General features: G+C 43.0%; 1 protein-coding gene across 1 annotated transcript in view; it reads right to left on the bottom strand.

Moving 5' to 3' along the window:
- The window catches only part of KATNAL2 (katanin catalytic subunit A1 like 2), a 266628-nt gene that overhangs the window by 216817 nt on the left and 23845 nt on the right, over positions 1-25966 (bottom strand). The window contains exon 2 of the mRNA XM_069218894.1: positions 5861-5931. Coding sequence (XP_069074995.1) covers positions 5861-5931 — 71 coding nt within the window. The remainder of the gene's footprint in view (positions 1-5860; positions 5932-25966) is intronic.

The raw sequence follows: 25966 nt of genomic DNA, 5'->3' as shown, positions 1-25966 counted from the left end.
AGACCCAGTTATTCCAGGGGTATATTATATTTGTGGACTTAACGCCTATTATCGCCTTCCTAAAGGATGGTATGGGAGATGTTATTTGGGAATAGTGTTCCCAAAGGTTTATCAACTGGACGACTTAAAGAATTTTCCAAAGCTGTCTGAATCATATCATGTTCAGAAAAGAGAGACAGCTTCTGGTGTGGTAGGAGATATATTTGGAGCAGTGATTCCTTCAGTAGGAGTCATATTGAATTCAATTAAAATACGAAAGTTGTCTACTATTGTGGATAACATGCTGACAAAATTCTCAGGGGCTATAATCCTGATGGATACTGAACTTGCTGCAGAAAGAGCTATGACTCTTAAAAATCGGCTTGCCTTAGACATTCTTTTAGCAAAGGATGGCGGTGTTTGCAAAATGCTTGGTACACGTCACTGTTGTACTTATATTCCGGACAACAGTGGGCAAATTAGAAAAACGCTTACAAACTTAACTAACGAAAGTGCAGATTTGAAAGAATTGAAAGAACCAGGAGTATGGGAGAATGTTGAAAAAGGATTTGCTTCCGTGGGAAATTGGCTCAGCAACATTTGGAACGGACTATTATTGAAAATAGTAAAAGGAATATTAATAGTGTTAATTTGTTTATTAGGCATTTGGGGAATATGGAAAGCTATTAAAATATTGAAAGCAAGAAACAAAAGAAGAAGAGAAGAGAAAATAGAAAACAAAATGGTAGAAATATACAGAGAAAAATCAAAGGGAACCAAAAGAAAGAGGGAATTGACTGAAGTGCCGAATTACTAAAACAGAATTTTAATTGGAATAAACTTTGTGGGTAGATTTGATGTGATGACATAATTAGTCATCAGAGGAGGGATTGATGACGCAGAAAAAGAAGGACTAACATATATTCATATATCATGTAACAAAATCGTATAAGGTAGAATGATTTTAGAAAAGAAAAATAATGTACGTGGGAAATTGTGCCCACGGAGTAGTTCGCCATTATTATAAACAAGTCTAATTAATCATGAAGAATTGACAAATGTAGTAATCTGTCATAACTGCAAATGTGTTTTATGATTTTCTTGATTGAAACTGTTTTATGCTTAGCTTAAATTTAGTAGAGGCTTTGGCCTAGTCGCCTGGTCTCAAATTCAACTGCGTGGTTTTCACTTGCACTAACAAAAGCATATTATTTCATTTAAAGGTTGTATTTTTCCAGTAGAAATGGCTAATACACTTATCTCAAGGTTTCGTGCTAGGATGGTTGCATCCCTTTTGATGCAAGGTCAACTCCTGCAGGTACGGACAATAAAAGCACTGTGATAAAATTAATTGGCAAAATCGTTGTAACTTGTGTTCCAAGGCTCCAAGGACAATGTATGCATAAATGAGTACTAGGAGAAAGACACTATTCATTGGTCAAATTGAAGCCACCTTATGAACCCTCCAATGGAAGACTCTGCAGAATTTGGAATGTTTCTTACTTAAACCCACCGGACAAAGAGAAGTCAGCCATTTTCCTTGATGCCATCTTTGAAGCCGAATGCCAGATGCCATCTTAGACGACATCTTGATGCCCTTTTCTCTATTCCAGAGAAAGAGACTTTAAGAATTCTCACCCTAGAGACTTTAACTTTAATGTTGCCCCGTCTTGACCATGCAGTAACTTTGCCCCATTCTCCTTGCTGCTGCAAGGAAAACTTGCCCTTAATTCTGCCCCATGAGATCTGCCCCATGCTGACCGAACCGGTACCTGAAGGACGAAGACTTTCCTTGTGTGCTGATTGTATTTGGTAATTATGAAAGGATAACTGTATTATGCATTGTGTTTTTCCTTTTAGGTACCAACTGCTATTTTATAGGGCCCAAGCTAGAAGTTTTCCAAATTTGTGTTGACTAAATTCATTTTGCATGAAGTCCCACATGCCAATGCTAATTAGAGGTTAGTTAAGGTATTCACTTGATGCACCATGTTGAATTGAAATCTTGTTATGCTGACCGATGTATGCAATTAGTCAAGTTCAACTACTAATATTAGTGATTTGCATTGCCATAACTGAATGTATTATAATTCAGATTTTGCGTAGATTACGTTTCTTCCGCCGCTATGGACAGCTAGTAATGTTCGTATACATATATCATTTGGTTTTGAGACTCATATATATCGTTTTAGCTTTGTTAATATAGGGAAATCAATTCACTAACTTGAAATAAACTGATGTGGTTATTCATGACTGAAAAGTCATGGTGCGTCGAAATACCAACTGTTATTGATTTCTAATGTGTTATTTTGATCTATTAATTGAGTATTGGCTATCGATTACAATAGCTATTGATTATTGATTTAAGTGATCCGACTATTCTAGGATGAGGAGAACCCAACTCGGTTAAAAGGTTCACCGACCTCCAACGTGTCCAGATACAGGTAATTTAAAAGGGCTGGACGCGTTATCACCTGCTTCATGAATATTAATAAGGCAGACGCATTTTGCGACCCTCTGTGATTGGCTACAAACACAGGGATGATGGTCTGCAAGGAACAGCGGTCTACGACCCCTCTATTTATGTTTCAAAATGGAAACCATTGTTTAAGCATTCTGTGTTCCTTAAAGGAACTGGTGCTGCTGGTGTTTTCCATTTAGAAAAACAACATCAGGAGGATGAGGCAGCAGGCTTACATGTGCTAATGCAAAGAGCATTTGTGTGTACCTGTGTTTGAATGTGGCAGCACATTGAAGTTAGGTTTACAGAATTTGTTAAGGTTGGTTACTGCTTGGCCTGACTTTCTTTTAGTTAATGGTCTTCAACCCATGAAACAGCAAGTCACAAAGAATCACAGAACATTATGTCTATAAAGTCACAATAGCAAAGTTTTAAAGCATTTGGTTAAATGCCCTTTTGTTTTCCAATATCACGTTTAAATACTAGTCATGCTCCTGCATGTATCATAACATAAAATTATATACATTTTGATTCTGCCTTCATACAATGTGTAGAAATATACCTGCATATTATTTGCATCTTTCTGCACCTCCAGAAATATAAATATCTAGAAATCCCACCCGTCTACCCCATCATACTACCTCTACTAATCCTGCAACACCCAATGATATCAATTCTGCTGTTTTTAATACTACACACTACTACTAATACTGCTAATGGTACTACTACACAGGCTACATATTTCACTATTCATGCCGATCCTTTGGCTAATGCTAAAACAAATCCAACTACCACTGTTGTGAACACTACTAGTGCTGCCTTTATTTCTTCCACTGCAGATACTATTGCTTGATATGTGGGAATTAATGGAAAAACTGAAAAACCACATTGGAGGAAACCAAATCATGAAAAAAACAAGTTTAAGGTAAGACACATTTAAGGAAATACAAATTAATCCAAAATTAAAGGAAACATTTTAAAGGAAATATTATTTTAAGGAAAAATACAAAATTACATTGAACTTGGGTAGAATTCAGGGCTAGTAACGTTTTTTGTATTTCAAGGATGGGTAATGCTCATGGATGATCAGGGTATTTAGGGGTCAGGAATGGATGGAGTTCAGGGGTGGTGAGGGTTTTTTAGGTATCATGATTGGGTGGAGTGTAGGGGTGGTAAGGGTATTTTAGGATTCCCGGATGATTGGAGTTTAGGGGTATGAGGTGCTTTTAGGGTTCAGGGATGGGTGGCGTGTAGGGGTGTTAAGGGGTTTTAGGATTAATGGATGGGCAGAGTTTAGGGCTGGTGCAGGTTTTTAAGGTTCAGGAATAGAGATCAGTTGGGGTGGTGAAAAGTTTTTAGGGTTCAGAATTGGGTGGAGCTTAGGGCAGTGGGAGGTCTAAGGATTATGGGATGGGTGGAGTTTATGTGTAGAAAGGGGTTTTAGGGTTCCGGGTTTCTAGGGGTCATGGATGGGTGGAGTTTAGGTGTGATGAGGGGTTTAACTGGGTCTGGGCTGGGTGGGGTTTAGGCGTAGAAAGGCATTTTAAAATTCAGGATAGGCTACACTTTAGAGGTAGAGGGGGGTATTACAGTTCAGGGATGTGTACAGTGTGAGGGGAGGAAGGGCTTTTATGGTTCAGGGATGGGTTCGGTTTAGAGGCCAGAAATGGGAGGTGTTTAGAGGTAGTGAGGGTTGTTATGTTTCAGGGATAGGTGACATGGAGGGGTAGAAAGGACTTTTTGTGTTCAGGGATGGGTGTAGTTTAGGTATAGTGCGAGGTTTTTAGGTTCCTGAGATGAGTGGAGTTTACGGGTAGAAAGAGCTTTTAGAGTTCAGGGATTTTGTGTAGTTTAGGTCTGGTGAGGGTTTTTTGGGGGCAGCGATTGATGTGTTTAGGGTTGTGAGGGGTCAGGGATGGATGGTGTTTAGGGGTAGTGAGGGGTCAGCAAAATAAAAGCACCATAAGTTATTTTTTGCCAATATAAAATATATAAATCTGAAAGAATGTCCCCTGAAGTAAAACACTGAAATAAATACTTTGAAATAAGACCTGCAACCATTGTAATTACACCTTTAAAAAAACAATTAGTCACACAATCTTCAGTCCTACCATCAACAATACTGCTAGTAACGCTGGTATTACTATTACCCTTATTACTACTACTTCTACTACCACTGATACCAGCAGAACTACATCCACCTTTGCTTGTTCTTCCACTACTAGCACTAGTTGTTATACTAGTGCTAGCAGTAGCACTAGACTTGGTAGTACCAGTAATAGTAGTGCCTGTGCTAACAGTACATAATAGTTCTAGCATGTATAATAGTACCTCAAACAGTAGCAGCAGAAATAGTAGTCCTGGCACTAGGGGTAGTAGTAGCAATTGTATAAAAAGAACTACCAGCAATAAAGAGCACTAGTTGGATATGTTTGTAGCAGCACCACTAGAAAGGTACAAATAGTACTGGTACCACTGACATTAACTGAATCAATCAAAAACAGCACTGGTAGTACTCAGTGTACTCCTACCAATAGCAATGGCAGCACTAGCAGAACTGGAGGTATGGTAACAAAAAAAAACTGTTAGTAGTACCAATAGCTGTAGTAACAATAAAAGTAGTACTGGGGGCAGGAGTACTTGTATCAGTAGTAGTAGGTGCAACAGCAGCTCCATCAGTAGTACTTATGCTAGAGTAAGAATTTTAGGACTAGGAGATTGGCACTAGTTGTACCATTCATAGTAGCAGCAGTCACAAATGGTTAATGGTACTACAATCATCCTAGTAAGAATAACATAAAAGAAGGGAAGTTGGAAAGGAAAGTGTTTGTTTATGGGTGGGAGGACATGACTTTGAGGGTGGACATCTTCAAAAGGAGAGAGACGAGAGGACTGCCACCGATTGGGTTGAGCACTAGACTACACAGTATGAATGTATTAGTAAAAGTGAAAGATTAAGAGCTAGATGTACGTAGGGAAAGGTTTGCAATTACCAAATAGCGAATGTTTGCGATTCGCTATTTGGTAATCGCAAATACAAATGTACTAACGTGTGTTTTACACTTGTTGCAATTCCCAGTGGGTTGCAAATAGACCTACCTCATTAATATTCATAAGGCAGTTCTCAGTTTGCAACCCATTGGAAATGGCAAAAATCACTGGTTAAGATTAAACAGTGGTCCAAGGGTCCAATGTCTACTCTTAAAAAAATATTTTTCCAACCATTCTGAAAGGGGAAGGGGTCCCTTAGGGACCAATTCCCATTTGTGAATGGGTTACCACCAACTTGGAGTTGGTGGTGAAATTCAAATGATTTGTGACCGCATTTTGGTTGCAAGGATTTGGAGAAGTAATGTAACACCAACATTTCAACATTCTAGAGGTTCTCCTAACAGACATACACATCAGAATGTCACTTACCCTTCCTGCATCAAATAATGTACAATGAGAATGAGTAGATTCTTACGCCGCGCTTCTGTACGCATTTCTTCCTGTAAAACAATATTTAATTTGTTTTAGTTTCACTGTTTAATTGGATAGAGTAGATCTAGACCAATGCAGCCACTGACACTGTGTAGGGGGGAATATCCTGTAACTACTACATCAAGATGGATTCCGAGACAGTGTCACTTATATTGCATCGCTCGCAAGACGTGATATCCATCTGAAAGGATCTCATTCAAAATTCAATGGTTATGAGGAAACACATTTATCAATTAATGGTCACTGCCCACACGTGCGGGCAATAACGACTGTTAATTACTCTTTTCTGCAACTATGGACCACAGCTGCAGGAGACAGCCCATAAAGGAGGAGTAGCCCATTACTGGCCCTAGCTCAAGGTACCAAGTCTATTAACACCCATCTCTTCCCACCAAATAACAGGGAAGGGCTATGAATCCACAGTAAGAGTGGTTTGTTACTCGAGTTCTCATTTCACAGCTACATTGTGTGCTGGTTGCGCCACTTGCTTCGCTGAGGAAAGTAACTTGATCAACCACAGTGAAGCAAGAAAAACAGAGAAACAGCTGCATTTGTTTAGTTCCTTTTTCTGCTCTGTAGTATTTGGGTAAGTTGGTCGCAGAGGGTATTATTTTTTTCCATAAAATGCACACTTTTGCCCATACTGTGCAATAGGTGCACTGTCGCTGTCCCCTTTAAACAGATGTGCCGGATGCAAACAGACAGTGGGCCCTATTTGTAATATGGCCCCTGAGGCCTTATGATATCATTTTCTCTGCTGGTGCAGAACAAGTTTGTGCACTTCTTTCTGGTGTCTCGAGTGCATACATTAACTTGAAATATCACAAACTTAATGCATGTTTTGAAGACAACAGTGCTCGGAAAAGCATGGCAGTCATTGCCTCATTGTGTTTCTATGTTCTGCTGTCAGCAAAACTTGAATTAACTCAAAGATATTTCGAGTTACACGTGGGCTGAATGAAAGCCCTCAAGCTAACAAAAATGAACATAGCCCCCCTCTGTGCTGCTGCAGCTCAGAAACTAGTTATGAAAAGAAAGGAGCTGTCCTTTTATATGACCTGGAATCAAGGACAATTAAGACATAAGGAGAACAATGTTCTGATGCAGTAAAAGCAATGGTTAATTCAAACCTCAACAAGCATTTGCAATGCAATAGGTCTCACGTTTGCTTGCGTTAGAGCTATTGGCATTGTAAATTCATAACTGGACTTTTCTTGCCTCATAAATTGGTCAACCCTGCCCCATAATTCCGTCTTTTCCTGCCATATAATTCCAGTGGCCCTGCATATAACTAAAGCACTTCCATTTACTTTCTTCCTCTATCTGCAGCAAAAAATGAAAATGCTGCCATTCAGCATCCTAATTTAAATCTGCCATGCCAATTCCAAAAGAATACCACTTTCACCACACCACCATCAAAGTTGCTGGCTGGCTAACACATGTCCCCCAATAAATACACGACAGCCACAGAGGAGAAATAAACTAGAAGGGTCACCCAAACACATCAAGAGTGTTCAAACAGTTATGGTGTAATAAGGATGTTCAATTGACCTGAATTATGCTCATAATTGTAATAAGAAGAGATTGTTAAAACATCTACAATTATCATTTAAACCTTTATCAGAAATACATGTTTGGCATTAAACTGTAATGCTCATAACAGTCCTTACAGGGCTCCATAACAAAAATATAATTTGTAAGAAACATGGTCACGTAACCATATTGTTAGCCCCTAAAGGGTATAACCCCATGAAAATAAACAGGAGAAGGGCATGCAGTGTAACCATATACTTAGCCACTACAGGACAGTTTTCAGGACTAGCAAACCTACTGCAATGATATTACAAACAAGGTCATTGAATTGAAACTTCTCCTAGCTGTAAAACAAAAGTTCTAGCCCTTAAAAAACATTGAATGGTGGGAAGGGTTATTATTTAGGAGTCCCCACTAACATAGTGTGTGGACCCTGAGATGATGTAGACAGAAAGAGCACATTGTGGTCAATGTTTTGAAGGTGGTTCCGTTGTTCTAGGTCCACTACAGGCTGAGATAAGAGCAAAAATGATTTGAAAAAGTAATGCCCTGCAAAGCATTATGGGACAAGTTTCATTGCCACAAATATTTTAAGATGTTGATACAACTGTAATGCTTAGAACAGCCCCTAGATGAAAATAGCATTTGTAAGAAACATGGTCATGTATCTATATAGTTAGCCCCTATAGGGCACAACCACACAAAAAGAAAATGGCAACAAATAATACAGAGTAACCATATATGTAGACCCTAGAGGGCATAGTCCATAACATATTTTCAGGGGTAGCAGGCCTACAGTAATGATATTACAAACAAGGCCCTTAACCCCTTCGCTGCCAGGCATTTTCCCCCTCAAGTGCCAGGCCTTTTTTGGCTATTTGGGGCAGATTGGGCTTAGACCCTCATAACAAATGGGAAAAAAGGGCTGCAGAAGGAGGCTTCTGTTTTTTTCCCCTGAAAATGGCATCAACAAAGGGTTTGTGGTCCTAAAATCACCACCATCCCAGCTTTCAGGAACAGGCAGACTTGAATAAGAAAACCCAATTTTTCAAAAACCATTTGGCATTTTACTGGAACATAGCCCATTTTGACTATTTGTTGTGCTTTCAGCCTCCTTCCAGTTAATGACAGAAATGGGTGTTAAACCAATGCTGGATCCCAAAAAGCTAAACATTTCGGAAAAGTTTATAAAATTCTGAATTCAGCAAGGGGTAATTTGTGTAGATCCTACAAGGGTTTCCTGTAGAAAATAACAGCTGAAATAAACAAATATTGAAATTGAGGTGAAAAAAACAGCAATTTTTCTCCTCGTTTTACTCTAACTTTTTCCTGCAATGACAGATTTCTGAAAGCAATATACCGTTATGTCTTCTGGTTGTGGGGATCTATAGGGCTTGTAGGTTCATCAAGAACCCTAGGTACCCAGAGCCAATAAATGAGCTGCACCTTGCAAAGAGTTTTCATTCTATACCGGGTATACAGCAATTCATTTGTTGAAATATAAAGAGTAAAACACAGGTATCAAGAAAACCTTTGTATTTCCAAAATGGGCACACAATAAGGTGTTGAAGCAGTGGTTATTTGCACATCTCTGAAATCCAGGGTGCCCATACTAGCATGTGAATTACAGGGCATTTCTCACATAGACGTCTTTTTTACACACTGTCTTACATTTGGAAGTAAAAAAATGTAGAGAAAGACAAGGGGCAATAACACTTGTTTTGTGATTCTGTGTTTCCCCACGCCTCCCGATAGAAATGGTACCTCACTTGCGTGGTAGGCCTAATGCTCACGACAGGAAACGCAACATGGACAAATCAAATTTTTACATTGAAATCTGACGTGTGTTTTGCTAAGGGCCTAGCTGTGGATTTTAACCTCTAGCTCAGCCGGCACCTAGGGAAATCTACCAAACATGTGCATTTTTGAAGACTAGACACCTAGGGGAATCCAGGATGGGGTGACTTGTGACACTCTCACCAGGTTCTGTTACCCAGAATCCTTTGCAAACCTCAAAATTTGGCCAACAAAAAAAACACCTTTTCCTCACATTTTGGAGACAGAAAGTTCTGAAATCTGAGAGAAGCCATAAATTTCCTTCCACCCAGCATTCCGCCAAGTCTCCCGATAAAAATGGTACCTCACTTGTGTGGGTAGGCCTAGCGCCCGTGATAGGAAATGCCCCAAAACGCAACGTGGACACATCACACATCCCAAAGAAAACAAACCTGTTTTTTTGCAAAGTGCCTAGCTGTTGATTTTGGCCTCTAGCTCAGCTGGCATCTAGGGAAACCTACTAAACCTGCACATTTTTGAAAACTAGACTCCTAGGGTAATCCAAGATGGAGTGACTTGTGGGGCTCTCACCAGGTTCTGTTACCCAGAATCCTTTGCAAACCTCAAAATGTGGCCAAAACAACTTTTTCCTCACATTTCGGTGACAGAAAGTTCTGGAATCAGAGAGGAGCCACAAATTTCCTACCACACAGTGTTCCTCCAAGTATCCCGATAAAAACGGTACCTCACTTGTGTGGGTAGGGCTAGCACCCATGACAGGAAATGCCCGAAAACACAACGTGGACACATCACATTTGCACAAAACAGCTCTGTTTTCTTTGGAAAAAGTGCCCAGCTGTGGATTTTGGCCTCTAGCTCAGCCGGCACCTAGGGAAACCTACCAAACCTGCGCATTTTTGAAAACTAGACACCTAGGGGAATAAAAGAAGGGGTGACTTGTGGGGCTCTCACCAGGTTCTGTTACCCAGAATCCTTTGCAAACCTCACAATTTGGCCAAAAAACACTTTTTCCTCACACTTCGGTGAAAGAAAGTTCTCCAATCTGAGAGAAGCCACGAATTTCCTTCCACCCAGTGTTCCCCCAAGTCTCCTGATACAAATGGTACCCTACTTGTGTGGGTAGGCCTAGCGCCCGTGACAGGAAATGCCCCAAAACACAATGTGGACACATCAAAATGATCAAATACTACACTACCTGTTTTTGCGGGGGGACCTGCGTTTTTGGTCCTGGGCTCAGCAGCCATATAGGGAAACCTATCAAACCCAAACATTCCTGAAAACTAGACACCTGAGGGAATCCAGGGAGGTGAGACTTGCATGGATCCCCCAATGTCGTCTTACCCAGAATCCTCAGCAAACCTCAAATTTAGCTAAAACAAAAAAACAAAAACAAAAATCACATTTTTCCCACATTTCTCTGTGGGATCACCGCACCGGGACAAATTTCCAACAACCCAACGTTCCCCTCAGTCTCCCGGTAAAAATGATACCTCCCTTGTGTAGGTGGGCCAAGTGCCTGTGACAGGAAAGTGCCAAAAAAATGTCAAAATTGAGGGGGAACAAAAGCAGGGTCCAAAAGGCCAGTCTGACAAAAAACATTTTTAGGCTGACAAGTGGAGAAAAGTTTTCATCGGTATAGATGAGAGGTAGGAATTTTGTAGATTGGGGAAAGTTCCATCACAAAAATTTGGAAAAAATGTGTGATTTCCAGCAAAGTTGGAGGTTTGCAGGGCATTGTGAGTAAGAAAATGGTGCGGGGTGCATGTCAAGCACACCACCCTGGACTCACCCAGAAGGTTTAGTTTTCAGATGTGTCTAGGTCTTGTGGATTTTTCTACATGGTAGCGTCCCAAAACCAAAAAGTGCAACCCTCACCATTCCAAGTGGGACGATTTTGAGAGTTAGCCAAGCTCTCATGGCCTAAATGTAAAACCAAAACCCAAAATAATCAATTGTCCTCTTGCTTGCCATGGGATAAGATGTTTTAGTGTGCGGGGAGAGCTGAAAGACTGTTATCCCCTTCAGTTGGGGTGGGGGCATAACCATGCCCATACTGGTTGGTAGACACCACCGCACTATTTTTGTATTTTTTTTAATTCCCTGGCATCTAGTAGACTTTCTGCCCCCCCCGGAGTGTGGATCGGGGGTAATTGCCCTATCTGCCCAATGGAGGGCAGAACAACTTTGGCCCCATTCATTTGGGGTGGGGGTATGGCCATACCCCCACCCTCTTATTTTGAGAAAAAAATATTCCCTGGTCTCTGACAGGCCTTCCAAAAATGGGTAGATCTGCTCCCAAGGGGCAGATATGGCCAACAGCAATGTGCCCCCATGGCAAGTGGCCCTTGCCCAAGGGGCTGCCCCTCCAAACAAAACACACACACCAATCACTGGTGCCTAAGTGGTTTCTGCCCCTCCCACCCCCGGGGGCAGAAAAGGGCTAATTATTATTTTCCCCTCGGGGAGCGGCCCTTGCCCAAGGGGCCTCTCCCCTTATCACACAAATAAAAAAATTTAAAAAATCCCTGGTGTCTAGTGGGCATTTCTGCAGCCCGATTGCATCGTGATTGGGCTGCAGAAATGCTCAGAATTACATCAAAAGAAAGAAAATGGCTTTCCTTTCTTTTGATGTCTCTGCCTGCCCCCTCTTCCCGAGCGGAAAAGAAATGCTTAGCACAGGAGGTGACCTCTGATCGCGTGCGGATGTCATCAGACGTCACTTGGGGGCGGGGCGGGGGTGGAAGGGGAAGCGATTCCCCTTCCATCTCTGCCCAAGGTATGTAGCGCTTCCCCTTTGGGCCGGGTCCAGGACGAGGTGGTTACGTCCGTGGCATCTGAGCGCCGCGCCACCGGATGTAACCACCTCGTCCTCGGCAACCAAGAGGTTAAAACACAAGCTATTCCCAGCTGTGAAATAAAAGTTACAACCATGAGAATGCTTAAAAAGACATTGAATGGCGGAAGGGGTTATTATTTTGTGGTCCCCATTAATGTAGTGTGGGGACCCAGAGATGACAGAAAGAGTGTGTTGTGCTGAACGTTTTGGTGATGGTCCCATTGTGCTAGGACCACCTCAGGCTGGGTTATGGGCAAAAATGTTATGAAAAAGAATGCTTGCAAAGCATTATGGGTCGAGTTTTCCTGAATGCAGTGAATACTGTAGTATCAGCTCTCCTGCTGTGCCGAAGAGCCGCTTTCGCTTTGAGGATTTCTGTTTTATATAAATCACTTACCAATTTCAAGTGTTTTAAGGGAAGAGCCACAAGAAATTAGGTAACTGTGAACAATATGCCCAGCATTTCAACACCACTGATCGAGTTCACGCCGTAGCGCCTGTTCGGACTGTGAGAGCCATGAATGGGAGAGACCCAAAAAATTGTTGGCCCAAGCTGAAGTATATTGGTAATACTGCAATAATCCATATAACAGGGGCAGTCTGCAAGGCGTGACAAAAACAGCCTCAAGGCGGGACAAACGTAAAGCAATTACCAATGACATCAAGTTATTTTTGAAAGGCAAGCCCACGAACAAGTGAAAGTGATGGGCGTGACATGGGCGTGGTTAAAAGCCCACAGTACAGGTCAAATTGCTTGTATGCTCAACCTAAAAATAACAACAAATCCATACTCCAAAAACTGTTTTAAGTCACAAGCAAAAATAAATTGCACAGAACAGAAAAGAACACTCTCTATGCAGTTAAGTAAAGTAATTCGCTGCTACACTACAGTGCTTGGTGTTCAAAGGTGCTCACAAGATGAAAACTAAGGTGAATTTTCAAAAAACATAACATTAGAGCCAGATACGTTGATTCAAAGTGACAGTATCTATACAGGCTGTGATGCGTCACTGGGCGATTAGATCCTGTTAGACCTGACAGCCTTAGGGTGGTCATCCCCCAACTTTTTGCCTGCCTCCCTCCACTTTTCTGACACTTTTTTTTTCTGGGTTTAGAACTCTGCGCACTTTACCTCCGCTAATCAGTGCTAAAGTGCATATGCTCTCACCCTTGAACATGGTAACATTGGTTGATCCCCAATTGGCATATTTGAATTACTTATAGGTCCCTAGTAAAGTGCACTACACGTGCCCAGGGTCTGTAAATTAAATGCTACTAGTGGGCCTTCAGAACCAATTGTGCCACCCACATAAGTAGCCCTTTAACCATGTCTCAGGCCTGTGAGTGCAGTTTCACTGCCACTTCGACTTGGCATTTAAAAGTACTTGCCAAGCCTTAAACTCCCCTTTTTCTACATATAATCGCCCCTAAGATAGGGCCTAGGTAACCCATAGGGCAGGGTGCTGTACAGGCAAAAGGCAGGACGTGTACATAAGTGTTTTATATGTCCCGATAGTGGAAAACTCCTAAATTCGTTTTCCACTACTGTGAGGCAACCCTGCAGCCAACCCCTCCAACCACCCAATCCCATGCTGTGCACAGCCCTTTCGCCGTGTGCAGGGGGTATTGGCCGCAGCCTCTATGGGTGTGGGAATAGGTGTGAGAGGGTTATCTGGGGGTGAGAGTGGCTGTGAGAGTGTCTGTCTGGGTGTGAGAGTGCGTACATCAGTGTTTTAGTGAGTGCATCAGTGTGTGTGTGCATGAGGGTGTTAGTAGGTCTGTGAGTGTGTGTGTGAGTCTGAGTGGGTCTGTGGGTGCATGAGGGTCTGACTGGGTCTGTGAGTGGGTGAAAGGGTGAGAGAGAGAAAGAGAGAGAGAGAGAGAGAGAGAGAGAGAGAGAGAGAGAGAGAGAGAGAGAGAGAGAGAGAGAGAGAGAGAGAGAGAGAGAGAGAGATAAGAGTTTTTTGGGGGGTTTTGATATATGATATACTTAGAATGAGAATATTCTGGACAAATTGAATAGAAAAATGTATTTGTCATTTAAAAAGAGTAAGATCACCTTTCAGTATGAGGCTCAAACATTTGTAGTTAAAAAAGAAAAACAGGAGGGAAATTAGTTCAGCTGGACTTGAACCCTCAATGCTCAGTGTGAAGGTCTGTAACCTTCACACTGAGATATTCCTCTTTTTTTTTAATATATATTTTTGTTGCCCTTTATGGGCTATCTGGGACTGCTTTGGAGCCCTCATGGGCGTCCCCGCGGTCCCTACATATTTTTTTTTAGTTTTGTTTTTATTTTATAACGAGCCCTTTATGGGATATCTAAGACCGCGGGAAGCCTCAAGGCTCCCCCACGGTCCCATTGCTTCAGCAGCCAAGGAGCTGCTTTAAGTAGAAGCTCCATGGTTGCTGAAGCAAACCTTTTGTCTCTATTCCCTGCATGCATGCATACCTGCTTGACAGTTCCCGCTGTCAGAAACTAGAGTGTTTTCTGTGGCTTGGCTGCTGCTTCAAAGCTGCAGCCAAACTACAGCAAACATCAGTCTCCTGGGGGTGGGCACCCCGGGACTTAGTAGGAGCTGGCCCTGGAGGGTGGTGGTCCCCAGGGCAATCAGTGGCGCCATCAGACCAAGAATACCCCAGAGAGGTGGTGGCCCCTGCAGCTAAGGGGGTCCAAAACTGACCTCCTATCAATATTTTCTGTATAGCCCCAGGGAGGTGGTGGTCCCTGGAGCTGCTTGAATGCCGCTCGGACCCCCTGCACACAATATTTGGAATGCCCGGGGAGGTGGCCACGTTGCCCCCCACAAGTCAATAAAATGAAGCCTCTGGAATGTGGGCTCCCCCGTGTAAATTACATTAATTGTTCCATGGAGTCGGGGTTCCCAGGGCTGGGGGGGAGGGCAGGAAGCCTCCCCTAGAAAAAAGAAAATAGTGACCTCCACCCCCCCGGGACCTGGCCCACCCAGGGCTTAGTTAAAAACAAGTGCAGGAGCCAGCGCTTGTGGGGGTTTTTTTTTTTTTTTTTTAACCGCAGATTTGCAACCTTGTCACAATTCCGCAGTGAAAAAAATTCTTAAAGATGATTTTTAGCCCTGGGGGTGGGGTCCCTTTAGGACCCCAGCACCAGAGATAAGGAGCCAGGGTGTCTGTACCCTGGCTTCTTTTCTTCTATTTTTTTTCTCACATTTTTGTCTGGGACTCGGCTCAAGCGGTATCCCAGCTTGGCTGACAACACTTCCTTGTCGAAGCGCTGGAAGCCAATGAGAGTTCAGCACGAGATCAGGAGGGCTCGGGAATCCGTCGCGTCCCTAGATATACAAATTTAGATTTCCTTAAATTTCTCAAAAACTACAGAACGGATTTACACCACATAACAAAAAGGGCTCTTTCTGGGCGAAGAGCTACCTTTCTGCCAAATTTAGTGTAATTCCATCCAGTGGTTTTTGAGTCATCACTGTTCAGTTTTTCCTATAGGAATAAACAAATGAAATGCTCTAAATGTCACCAACCTTTATCTCGGCCCACGCTTGACGGATCACCACAAAGCTTTCCAGACAGTAACTCGCATGACTGTCAAATTTTTGGGGGAAATTTTGTGAAGATTTGTCTAGCAGCGCTTAAAGACATATATATATAGAAGCCAGGTCCTAACTATAACCACCTAGTGGCAAATGCTGCTACATTATTAGCAGTCCAAAGCTGTAATACTGTGCCTGGAGTGGTAAATGTCTTTTGTCATTTTACAGCTCGGCAAGGTTGACACTGTGTCAAACCTATGCTTAAAGACTTTGCTGGATAAACAGACTTTTGAGGTGAGCAAATTTAGAGTGTCGCTGGTGTTGCAGAGTGCTCCTTACTAGAGCTGCTCTCCACCTAAATTTGGGAACTACCCAGAGTTCTCTATTCTTTTTTGCATAATTTATGCATCACTCTAACCCTGAAAGGGATTTGTTTTGACTTATACTGGGTGCTCCCTTGTGTCTGGACAAAGCTAAACCTCTCTGATGAGCTCTAATGAGAGCGAAACACGTGTCAGGGGTTGCTTTTACTCATTCCAGGTTGGCTTGGGCGGTATTTTACCAGTCCAAAGCTGTAATACTGTGCATGGAGTGGTAAATGGCTTTTGTCATTTTACAGCTCGGCAAGGTTGACACTGTGTCAAACCTATGCTTAAAGACTTTGCTGTATAAATGGCAAAAGACTTTGTCACTATCTAGCTCGGCAGTGTCGCTGGTGTTGCAGAGTGCTCCTTACTAGAGCTGCTCTCCACCTAAATTTGGGAACTACCCAGAGTTCTCTATTCTTTTTTGCATAATTTATGCGTCACTCTAACCCTGAAAGGGATTTGTTTTGATATATATATATATATATATATATATATACATACATACATACATATATATATACACATATATATATATTGTGCATTAACATTTACAAAAAAGTTATATTTACAATAGATTTACTTAAAAAAATATATATATATTTAAAATAAAAAAAAAGTTACAACAAATATTTTACCACAAAATAATATTTTTTTCATATTTTCAACATTAAATTCATATATGTAAGGCCTGACAGTCTTAGGGTGGTTAGGGTGGTCACCTAACTTTTTGTCTACCTCACTCCACTTTTTAGATACTGCTTTTGCTGGTTTTAAGACTCTGCGCACTTTACCACTGCTAACCAGTGCTAAAGTGCATATGCTCTCTCCCATTAAACATGGTAACATTGGATCATACCCAATTGGACTATTTAATTTACTTATTAGTCCCTAGTAGAGTGCGCTATATGTGCCCAGGGCCTGTAGATTAAATGCTACTAGTGGACCTGCAGCACTGGTTGAGCCACCCACTTAAGTAGCCCCTTAACCCTGTCTCAGGCCTGCCTTTGCAAGGCCGGTGTATGCAGTTTCACTGCCAATTCGACTTGGCATTTAAAAGTACTTGCCAAGCCTAAAACTCCCCTTTTTCTACATATAAGTCACCCCTAATGTGTGCCCTAGGTAGCCCATAGAGCAGGGAGCTGTGTAGACAAAAGGCAGGATATGTACCTGTGTAGTTTACATGCCCTGGTAGTGTAAAACCCCTAAATTCGTCTTTACACTGCTGTGAGGCCTGCTTCCTTCATAGGCTAATATTGGAACTGCCCGCATACACTGTTTGAGTGGTAGCTGCTGATCTGAAAGGAGTAGGAAGGTCATAGTTAGTATGGCAAGAATGGTGACACAAAATCCTGTTGACTGGTAAAGTTGGATTTAATATTACTATTTTAGAAATGCCACTTTTAGAAAGTGAGCATTTCTCTGCACTTAAATCTTTCTGTGCCTTACAATCAACGTCTGGCTGGGTTTAGTTGGCAGCTCCTTTTGCATTCGCTCAGACACACCCCAAACACAGGATACTCAACCTCACTTGCATACATCTGCATTTTGAATGGGTCTTCCTGGGTTGGGAGGGTGGAGGGCCTGACACTTGCATGTCAAAGGACAGTAGCCTGCCCTCACACAAAGGACTGCCACACCCACTACTGGGAACCCTGGCAGACAAAATTGGACTGAAAGGGGACCTTGTGCACTTCTAAGCCACTCTTTGAAGTTTCCCCAACTTCAAAGGCACATTGGGTATTTAAACAGGGCCTCTGCCCCTACCAACTCAGACACTTCCTGGAGAAGAAACTGGAACCAGAACCTGCATCCTGCCAAGAAGAACTGCCTGGCTGCCCAAAGGTCTCACCTGTCTGCTTTCTGTGAAGGACTGCTGCCTTGCTGTTGCTGCTCTCTGGCTGTGGTGAAGAAGTACTATCCAAGAGCTTGGATAGAGCTTGTCTCAGGACCAAAAAGACTTCACTTCCAAAAGAAGGAGTCCTTGTGTGGCGAAATTCGACGCACAGCCTGCCAGAAACGACGCACAGCCTGCACCATGGTGAAAATTTCACTGCACGCCGAACCGGAATGATGTAGCCTGACTTCACATCGAGAAGATCGACACAGCGCCAGCGTAGCGACTGGAAATTCGACGCACGGCCCTCCGGAACGACGCACAGCCGAACCGGAATGACTCAGCCCGACTTCCAGAGAGGAATCAATGCAGCGCCTGCCGTGCGGTAGAAAGTTCGACGCAACGCCCACCGGATCGACATGGCTCCTGTGACTTCATCCTGCCAGTGCAGGAAATCCACGTATCGTCCCCGGGGTGTCCGAAAACCCCGCAACCCGAAGAGGATCCACGACTGAGCGCCAGAAATCGACGCACAGCCGTCCCTGTGTGAAAACTAAACAACACATCGCTGTGTGCGGCCTGAGAAATCGACACCCCTCCCCCTTTGTTTCCACGCATCTCCTTCTCTGCGGTTCTTTGCAGAGATTTTGCTTGTGAACCAGGTACTTTGTGCTTGAAAGAGACTTTGCTTTTAAAAGACTTAAGACACTTTATATCACTTTTACAGTGATATCTCAACATATACTTATTGCATTTTAATTGTTTTGACCTGCATTTATCCAAATAAATATTATATATTTTTCTAAACACTGTGTGGTGTATTATTGTGGTGCTATATGGTGTTATTGTATGATTTATTGCACAAATACTTTACACATTGCCTTCTAAGTTAAGCCTGACTGCTCAGTGCCAAGCTACCAGAGGGTGGGCACGGGATAATCTAGATTGTATTTGACTTACCCTGACTAGAGTGAGGGCCCTTTCTTGGACAGGGGGTAACCTGACTGACAACCAAAGACTCCATTTCTAAGAATATACATTTCAAAATTCAAAATAAATGATTCTATTTTGGCACTATTTCCTATAGCGTTCTTTTTTAAGTACCTGTCGCCATTATTTTCTATCGGAGGGTACTACAGTTGCAGGTTATTACTGGTTTGGGTTTTTCTTGGTTGCACTGACTTTAGAAGTGCAGTTTGTGAATAGCATTTGTGCTTACTCTTTTGGGGATTGGGGTCTGTTCCGCCCTAACCCCTCCTTACTCATTCCTAAACACCTCCCATTTAGTAGTAAGTACTCCCCTTTTACCAGCCACTCCCCCCCAATCCCTCCCACAGTTACTACTAGGTAAGAAAAGATAGGAAAAGATATGAGAGGTGAAGGGGGAGATTTACGCTTGTATGAGTGTAAACTGCATTTTGTAGTAAGTGAACAGTACTACTATGGTACTACTTTACACACTACAAACTGAAATTTGTGAATCAGGTCCTAAGTGTCATCCATTGACAGAGGATATATTCTAGTGTCTGTAGAAGGGTGGGAGATCAAAAGTCCCTAAATTCAGACTGAAAAAGGAGAAGATTAGATTTTGGAGTGGAAGAAGGAGGTGGAAAAGGTTTGGTAAAGGTGAGAAAGTGGTTGGTAAAGCCAGAAGATGGTGAAGCAGCCATTAGATTTAATAACGCTTAACTCAGTGATACTTGGCCCTCCTGACATTTACATGCAGGCCCCTAGTGACAGCAGCATTAGGCTGCTCTTTACTTGGCTAATATTCAACAAAAATGTTAAATAAATGAGCAACCATTTATTTACAAGTTAACTTGAAGTAAGAGAAAAGAATCAAATAAGGTGCCCTGTACCACTTAACTTTAGGAACACCTTTACTTTCAAAGACTTCTTGCAACAAATGTTTAAGAATATGATAGTCTCTTCAACATTCAAAAAAGTGTATTTCATTAACATGCAGAAGCTGTTCACCTTAGTACATCAGATTTTATCAGTGCATTGAGAAATATTTTTAAAGTGATAGTTTTCAAACATGAACTTAGAAACATTCATGCCCCCCTCCCCACAATGACAACAATGCAAATAGGGAACTAGGAGGCAGGTCAGTTGTCATGTGCACTCAGTAGGTGGCCTGGGTTGTTGTTATTCATGGACAACATTTAGGGCCTTATTTCGACCTTGATAGAGGTGTTTCCTCCATCACAAATGTGACGGATATACAGTCTGCTGTATTATGATCCCATTATATTCTATGGAGATCGTAATACAGTGGACGGGATGTCCGTCACATTTATGATGAAGGAAATCGAATTCATGATTGAAATCCCGTTGTTGACATTATTTACTGCAACTAGCCTGGCAGCCATGGCAGGCAGCATGCAGACACACTAACAAGATGAGATAATTTCCTCAGTTGTTTGAAATAAATTACGCAAAGGGAAGAAAATTATTTATTTTTTGTGTATGAAAATCTGTGAAGATGGAAAACTTGAAGCGTTATTGATTATATGCAGGCGATACAAACTCAAACATATTTTCAAGGGTAATACATATTACACGACAAAAGCATGTTACGCTAAAACCTGCATACAAAGCATTCACAAACATAATTGGATATTAAAAACCACATTGCCAATATCGCACACACACAATGCAACATAACTGTTAGAAATGGGGTCTTTGGTTGCCAGTCAGGTTACCCCCTGTCCAAGCAAGGACCCTCACTCTAGTCAGGGTAAAAGAGAGTCACCCTCAGCTAACACCTGCTTGCCCCCTTGGTAGCTTGGCACGAGCAGAAGACTTAACTTCAGAGTGCTAGGTGTAAAGTATTTGTACCAACACACACAGTAACTTAATGAAAACACTACAAAATGAGACAACACAGATTTAAAGAAATAGAAAATATTTATCTAAACAAAACAAGACCAAAACGACAAAAATCCACAATACACAAGTCAAATTATCACTAAAAATGCAAAAAGAGCCTTCATGTAATTTTAAACACAACAATAACGCTGTTAGTGTGAAAATGTACCTTGGGTGCGTCAAAAACAACCCCGCACGGGCAGGTGTGCGTCAAAAAGGGCTTGCGATGCGTTGATTTCACTCACGAGCGAGACCTTGCATCGTTTCTCCTTCACTCGGGTCGGCGTGCATCGATTCTTCTCTCCGCAGGAGAGTGATGAATCGATCCAGTCAGCACTCTCAGGTCCGGGCAGGCCTTGTGTCATTTTTACACGCCCAGCGCTGTTTGCATCAGAAATTCAGCCGGACGATGGCCCGAAAACCACGCAGCGCAGGTTGCAGTCTTACCGATCTCCGTCAGCGATGCTGCGCGTCGTTTCTCCACCCACGGACGTTGATCTTACAGTCGCGTTGCAGGCGAGTGTTGATTTTTAGCCGCAAAGCCAGGGGCTCGTCGATTTTTCAGCCGCAGAATGGAGTTGCATCATTCTTTTCCCCGCACGGCGGTCGGTGCGTGGATTTCTCACTCTTGGGCTGCCAGCTTCTCCTTTCAGGGTCCCAGGAACTAGATGGGCACCACTTGGCAGAGGAGGAGTCTCTCCATAGACTCCAGGTGCAGGCAGAGAGAAGTCTTTGCTGTCCCTGAGACTTCAAACAACAGGAGGTAAGCTCTAAATCAAGCCCTTGGAGAGTTCTTCACAAGAAGGAAGGCAACACAAAGTCCAGGCTTTGTCCTCTAGCACAGGCAGAAGCAGCAACTGCAGGATAGCTCCACAAAGCGCAGGCAGGGCAGCTCTTCTTCCTCAACTCTTCAGCTCTTCTCCAGGCAGAGGTTCCTCTTGGTTTCCAGAACTGTTCTAAAGTCTGTGGTTTTGGGTGCCCTTCTTATACCCATTTTGCCCTTTGAAGTAGGCCTATTTCAAAGGAAATTCTCTCTTGATTGTGAAATCCTGCCTTGCCCCGGCCAGGCCCCAGACACACACCAGGGGGTTGGAGACTGTATTGTGTGAGGGCAGGCACAGCCCTTTCAGGTGTGAGAGACCCCTTCTCCCCTCCCTCCTACCACAGATGGCTCATCAGGAAATGCAGACTACACCCCAGCTCCCTGTCTGTCACTGTCTAGTGAGAGGTGCAACCAGCCCAACTGTCAAACTGACCCAAACAGGGAATCCACAAATAGGCCGAGTCACAGAAATGGTTTAAGCAACAAAATGCTCACTTCCTAAAGGTGGCACTTTCAAACACACAATCTTAAAATCAACTTTACTAAAAGATGTATTTTTAAATTGTGAGCTCAGAGACCCCAAACTCCATGTCTATCCGCTCCCAAAGGGAATCTGCACTTTAATCATATTTAAAGGTAGCCGCCATGTTAACCTATGAGAGGGACAGGCCTCGCAACAGTGAAAAACAAATTTAGCAGTATTTCACTGTCAGGACATATAAAACACATTACTATTTGTCCTACCTTAACCATACACTGCGCCCTGCCCTTGGGGCAACCTAGCGCCTACCGTAGGGGTGTCTTACATGTAAGAAAAGGGAAGGTTTAGGCCTGGCAAGTGGGTACACTTGCCAAGTCGAATTTACATTTTAAAACTGCACACACACAGACACTGCAGTGGCAGGTCTGAGACATGATTACAGGGCTACTTATGTGGGTGGCACAACCAGTGCTGCAGGCCCACTAGTAGCATTTGACTTACAGGCCCTGGATACCTCTAGTGCACTGTACTAGGGACTTACTAGTAAATCAAATATGTCAATCATGGATGAACCAATTACATACACATTTTGTATAGGAGCACTTGCACTTTAGCACTGGATAGCAGTGGGAAAGTGCCCAGAGTAACAAAAACAGCAAAAACAGAGTCCAGCACACATCAACAACCTGGGAAACAGAGGCAATAGGTTAAGGGAGACCACACCAAGGATGAAAAGTCTAACAATACCCAATTAGAAACTGATCACATTGCATATCAAAAACAATCCATCATGTTTTTTTTTTGCTGGAGTTTTCATTTCTAAAATCCCTTCCCCTGTTTTTTCTCATATACAGACAGTGCCGGATTAAACCCTGTGGAGGCTCCCATGCAGTCGAAATTTCACGGCCCCACTTGCAAATTATCTCCTATTACTTTTTTTTTATTTTATCAACTGTTAGAAATGGCGTCTCTAGTTGCCAGTCAGTTTACACCTCGTCCAAGTAGGGACCCTCACTCTAGTCAAAGCAAGAGAGATACACAGCTCAGATAACCCCTGCTCACTCCCTTGGTAGTGTGGTACAAGCAGTCAGGTTTATCTCAGAAGCAATATGTAAAGTATTTGTACAAACACACCCAGTAACATAGGGAAAACACCACAAAAGGACTCCACACCAGTTTACAAAAATAGCCAATATTTATCTAAATCAAACTAGACCAAAACGACAAATATCCAACATACTTAAGTAAAGAAATCAAATTTTAAAGTAAAAAGAGTCTTCATCCACAAGATTCAGAGGAAGCATTGTTTTAGAACAAAGTACCAGGTATGCATAAAAAATAAAGCCGATTCCTTACTCGTAGGTGAGGCCATGCATCGATTCTCGAGGCGAGGGTGCATCTATTTTCGGACAAGCAGCTTCAGGTCTGTACAGTGACGTTGAAGATTTTGATGCCCAGGGACAATGTGTAGAAAATCCGGACACACAGCAATGGTGAAGTCTCACTGAGCTGGGGAGGCATCAATTTCTGCAGCTGCAAGGCAGGCGCTGCATTGATTTTACAGCTCTGAGGTGGGTGCTGCTTCGATTTTTCTTCTGCTTGGCTCCAGTGCATGGATCTTCCCTCAGGTTCTGCCAGCTTCTCCTTCCAGGGGCCCAGGACTGGATGTGGCATCATCGGGGTCTCAGCAAGAGAGCCCAGGTGCAGGCAGATGAAGTCTTTGATGTCCCTGAGACTTCTTACTAGAAAGCAAGCTCAGTCCAGCCCTTGGGAAAACTTCACAAGCAGGATACAAAGCAAAGTCCAGTCTTTGTCCTCTCTATAGCAGAAGCAGCAACTGCAGGCCAACCCAGCAAAGCACACACAGCAAATGGGTATTACTTCTCCTCACACCTCTTCAGCTCTTCTCCTTGGCAGATGTTCCTTTTGATCTGGAAGTGTTCTAAAAGTCCAGGGTTTTGGGTCCATTACTTATACTCATTTCTGCCTTTGAAGTAGGCAAACTTCAAAGGAAAGTCTTTGTAGTGCACAAGACCCTGCCTCTTCCTTGCCCTGTCCCACACTCTAGGGTGTTGGATTCTGTATTTTGACAGGACAGACACAGCCCTTTCAAGTGCTGGTGACAGCTCCTCCCTCCCATTCTAGCTCAGGAAGACTCATTAGGATATGCAGGACACACCTCAGCTCCCTTTGTGTTACTGTCTAGAATGAACTCACAAACAGCCCAATTGTCAGTCTGACCTAGACGTGGATTCAGCAGTCAAGCTGAGGCACAGAATGGTTAAGCAAGAAAATGCCCACTATCTAAAAGTGGCATTTTCAAACTCACAGTCGAAACCCCAACTTTACCAAAACATGTATTTTTAAATTGTGAGTTCAGAGACCCCAAACTGCTGATCTCTATCTGCTCCCAATGGGAAACTGCACTTAAAAGATATTTAAAGGCAATCCCCATGTTAACCTATGGGGGAGATAGACCTTGCATTAGTAAAAACCAAATTTGGCAGTATTTCACTATCAGGACATGTAAATACACTAATACATGTCCTATCTTTCAAATACACTGCACTCTGCCCTTGGGGCTATCTAAGGCCTACCTTAGAGGGGACTTCCATGTAGTAAAAAGGAAGGTTTGGGCCTGGCAACTGGGTACACTTGTCAGGTCGAATTGGCAGTTTAAAACTGCGCACATAGACTCTGCAATGGCAGGTCTGAGACATGTTTACAGAGCTACTCATGTGGGTGACACAATCAGAGCTGCAGGCCCACTAGTAGCATTTGATTTAGAGGGCCTGGGCATCTCCAGTGCACTTTAATAGGGACTTACTAGTAAAACAAATATGCCAATCAGGGATAACCAATCATAATCACAATTTACACAGGGAGCACTTACACGTTAGCACTAGTCAGTAGGGGTAAAGTGCCCAGAGAACCAAAAACCAGCAAAAACTAAATCCAGCACACAGTCAAAAATGCAGAAAGCAGAGGCAAAAAGACACGGGTAGGCACTCCAAAGATGCCAGGTCTAACACCAACCAACAATTTTAATAAACCAATTTTATTACACAAAACTAAACATTATACTACATAGTTTGAACCTAATTTTTGTTTTACAAGCTGACAGAAGATGAGCTTTTAAAGAGACAAACTGTTATGTGAATCTGATGTCTCTGGTTTATTAACTTTAAATTGTTAAGGAGTACATTACATTATTAAAGTATTTTCTCTATAGAGTCTTTAATGTAAAGTTTTGGTTTCTTTGAGTTGATTCATTTTTTTGCAATATCTTTTGGAAACAATTTAAGAAAGCTTGTCTGTAATTTTCTTTCAAGATCAAATCAATATTATTTTGATCTGTTGCAGTCGCAGCTTGCTATGCTCTAAAGGGGCAGGGTAGTGCGCGGGGTGGGGGGCAAAATCATTTAATATGTATGGTTTTTTTTTTTAACGTACCTGCTCCGCTGCCGCAACGCTCCTCTTTCCCTCGTCACTGTAGGCACAGGCTCCCAGCCTGCCCTGCAGCCATTCCTGACGCTGCTCAGAGCAGCATTAGAATTGGCTGGGAGCGCCCAGCCAGGGCTCTGCCAGGCAGACTGGGAGCCTGTGCCTGCTCTCACCAGCCTGGCAACACAGTGCTGGGCTGGAGAGAGCACTGTGCGCATGTGGTTGGCCGGCCCCTGTGCGCATGTGGTTGGCCGGCCCGAGACAGCAGGCCAAAAACACATGCGCACTGAGGAAAGTGCACAGTGCACTCCCCCTCGTCTCCGTCATCCCCCATGGCCCTGTCCCTTTAACAACAAAACGATAATAAACAGTTTATTAATGTTTCGTTGTTAAAGGTTGGCAGCTGCTGCTGGTGGTGCAGGAGGTTTGGGGGGGCCGACTCTCACCACTGATCCGTTGTCACGTACCCCCTGAAAGGAATGGGGCCCATATGCCGGCGCGTACTTTGCCTGTTTGGTAATCTGGCGCTGTGTTA

Source organism: Pleurodeles waltl, chromosome 1_1 (assembly GCF_031143425.1).
Source record: "Pleurodeles waltl isolate 20211129_DDA chromosome 1_1, aPleWal1.hap1.20221129, whole genome shotgun sequence".
In the NCBI taxonomy this organism is placed as follows: domain Eukaryota; kingdom Metazoa; phylum Chordata; class Amphibia; order Caudata; family Salamandridae; genus Pleurodeles; species Pleurodeles waltl.
This window is presented reverse-complemented; position numbering and strand designations above follow the sequence as displayed.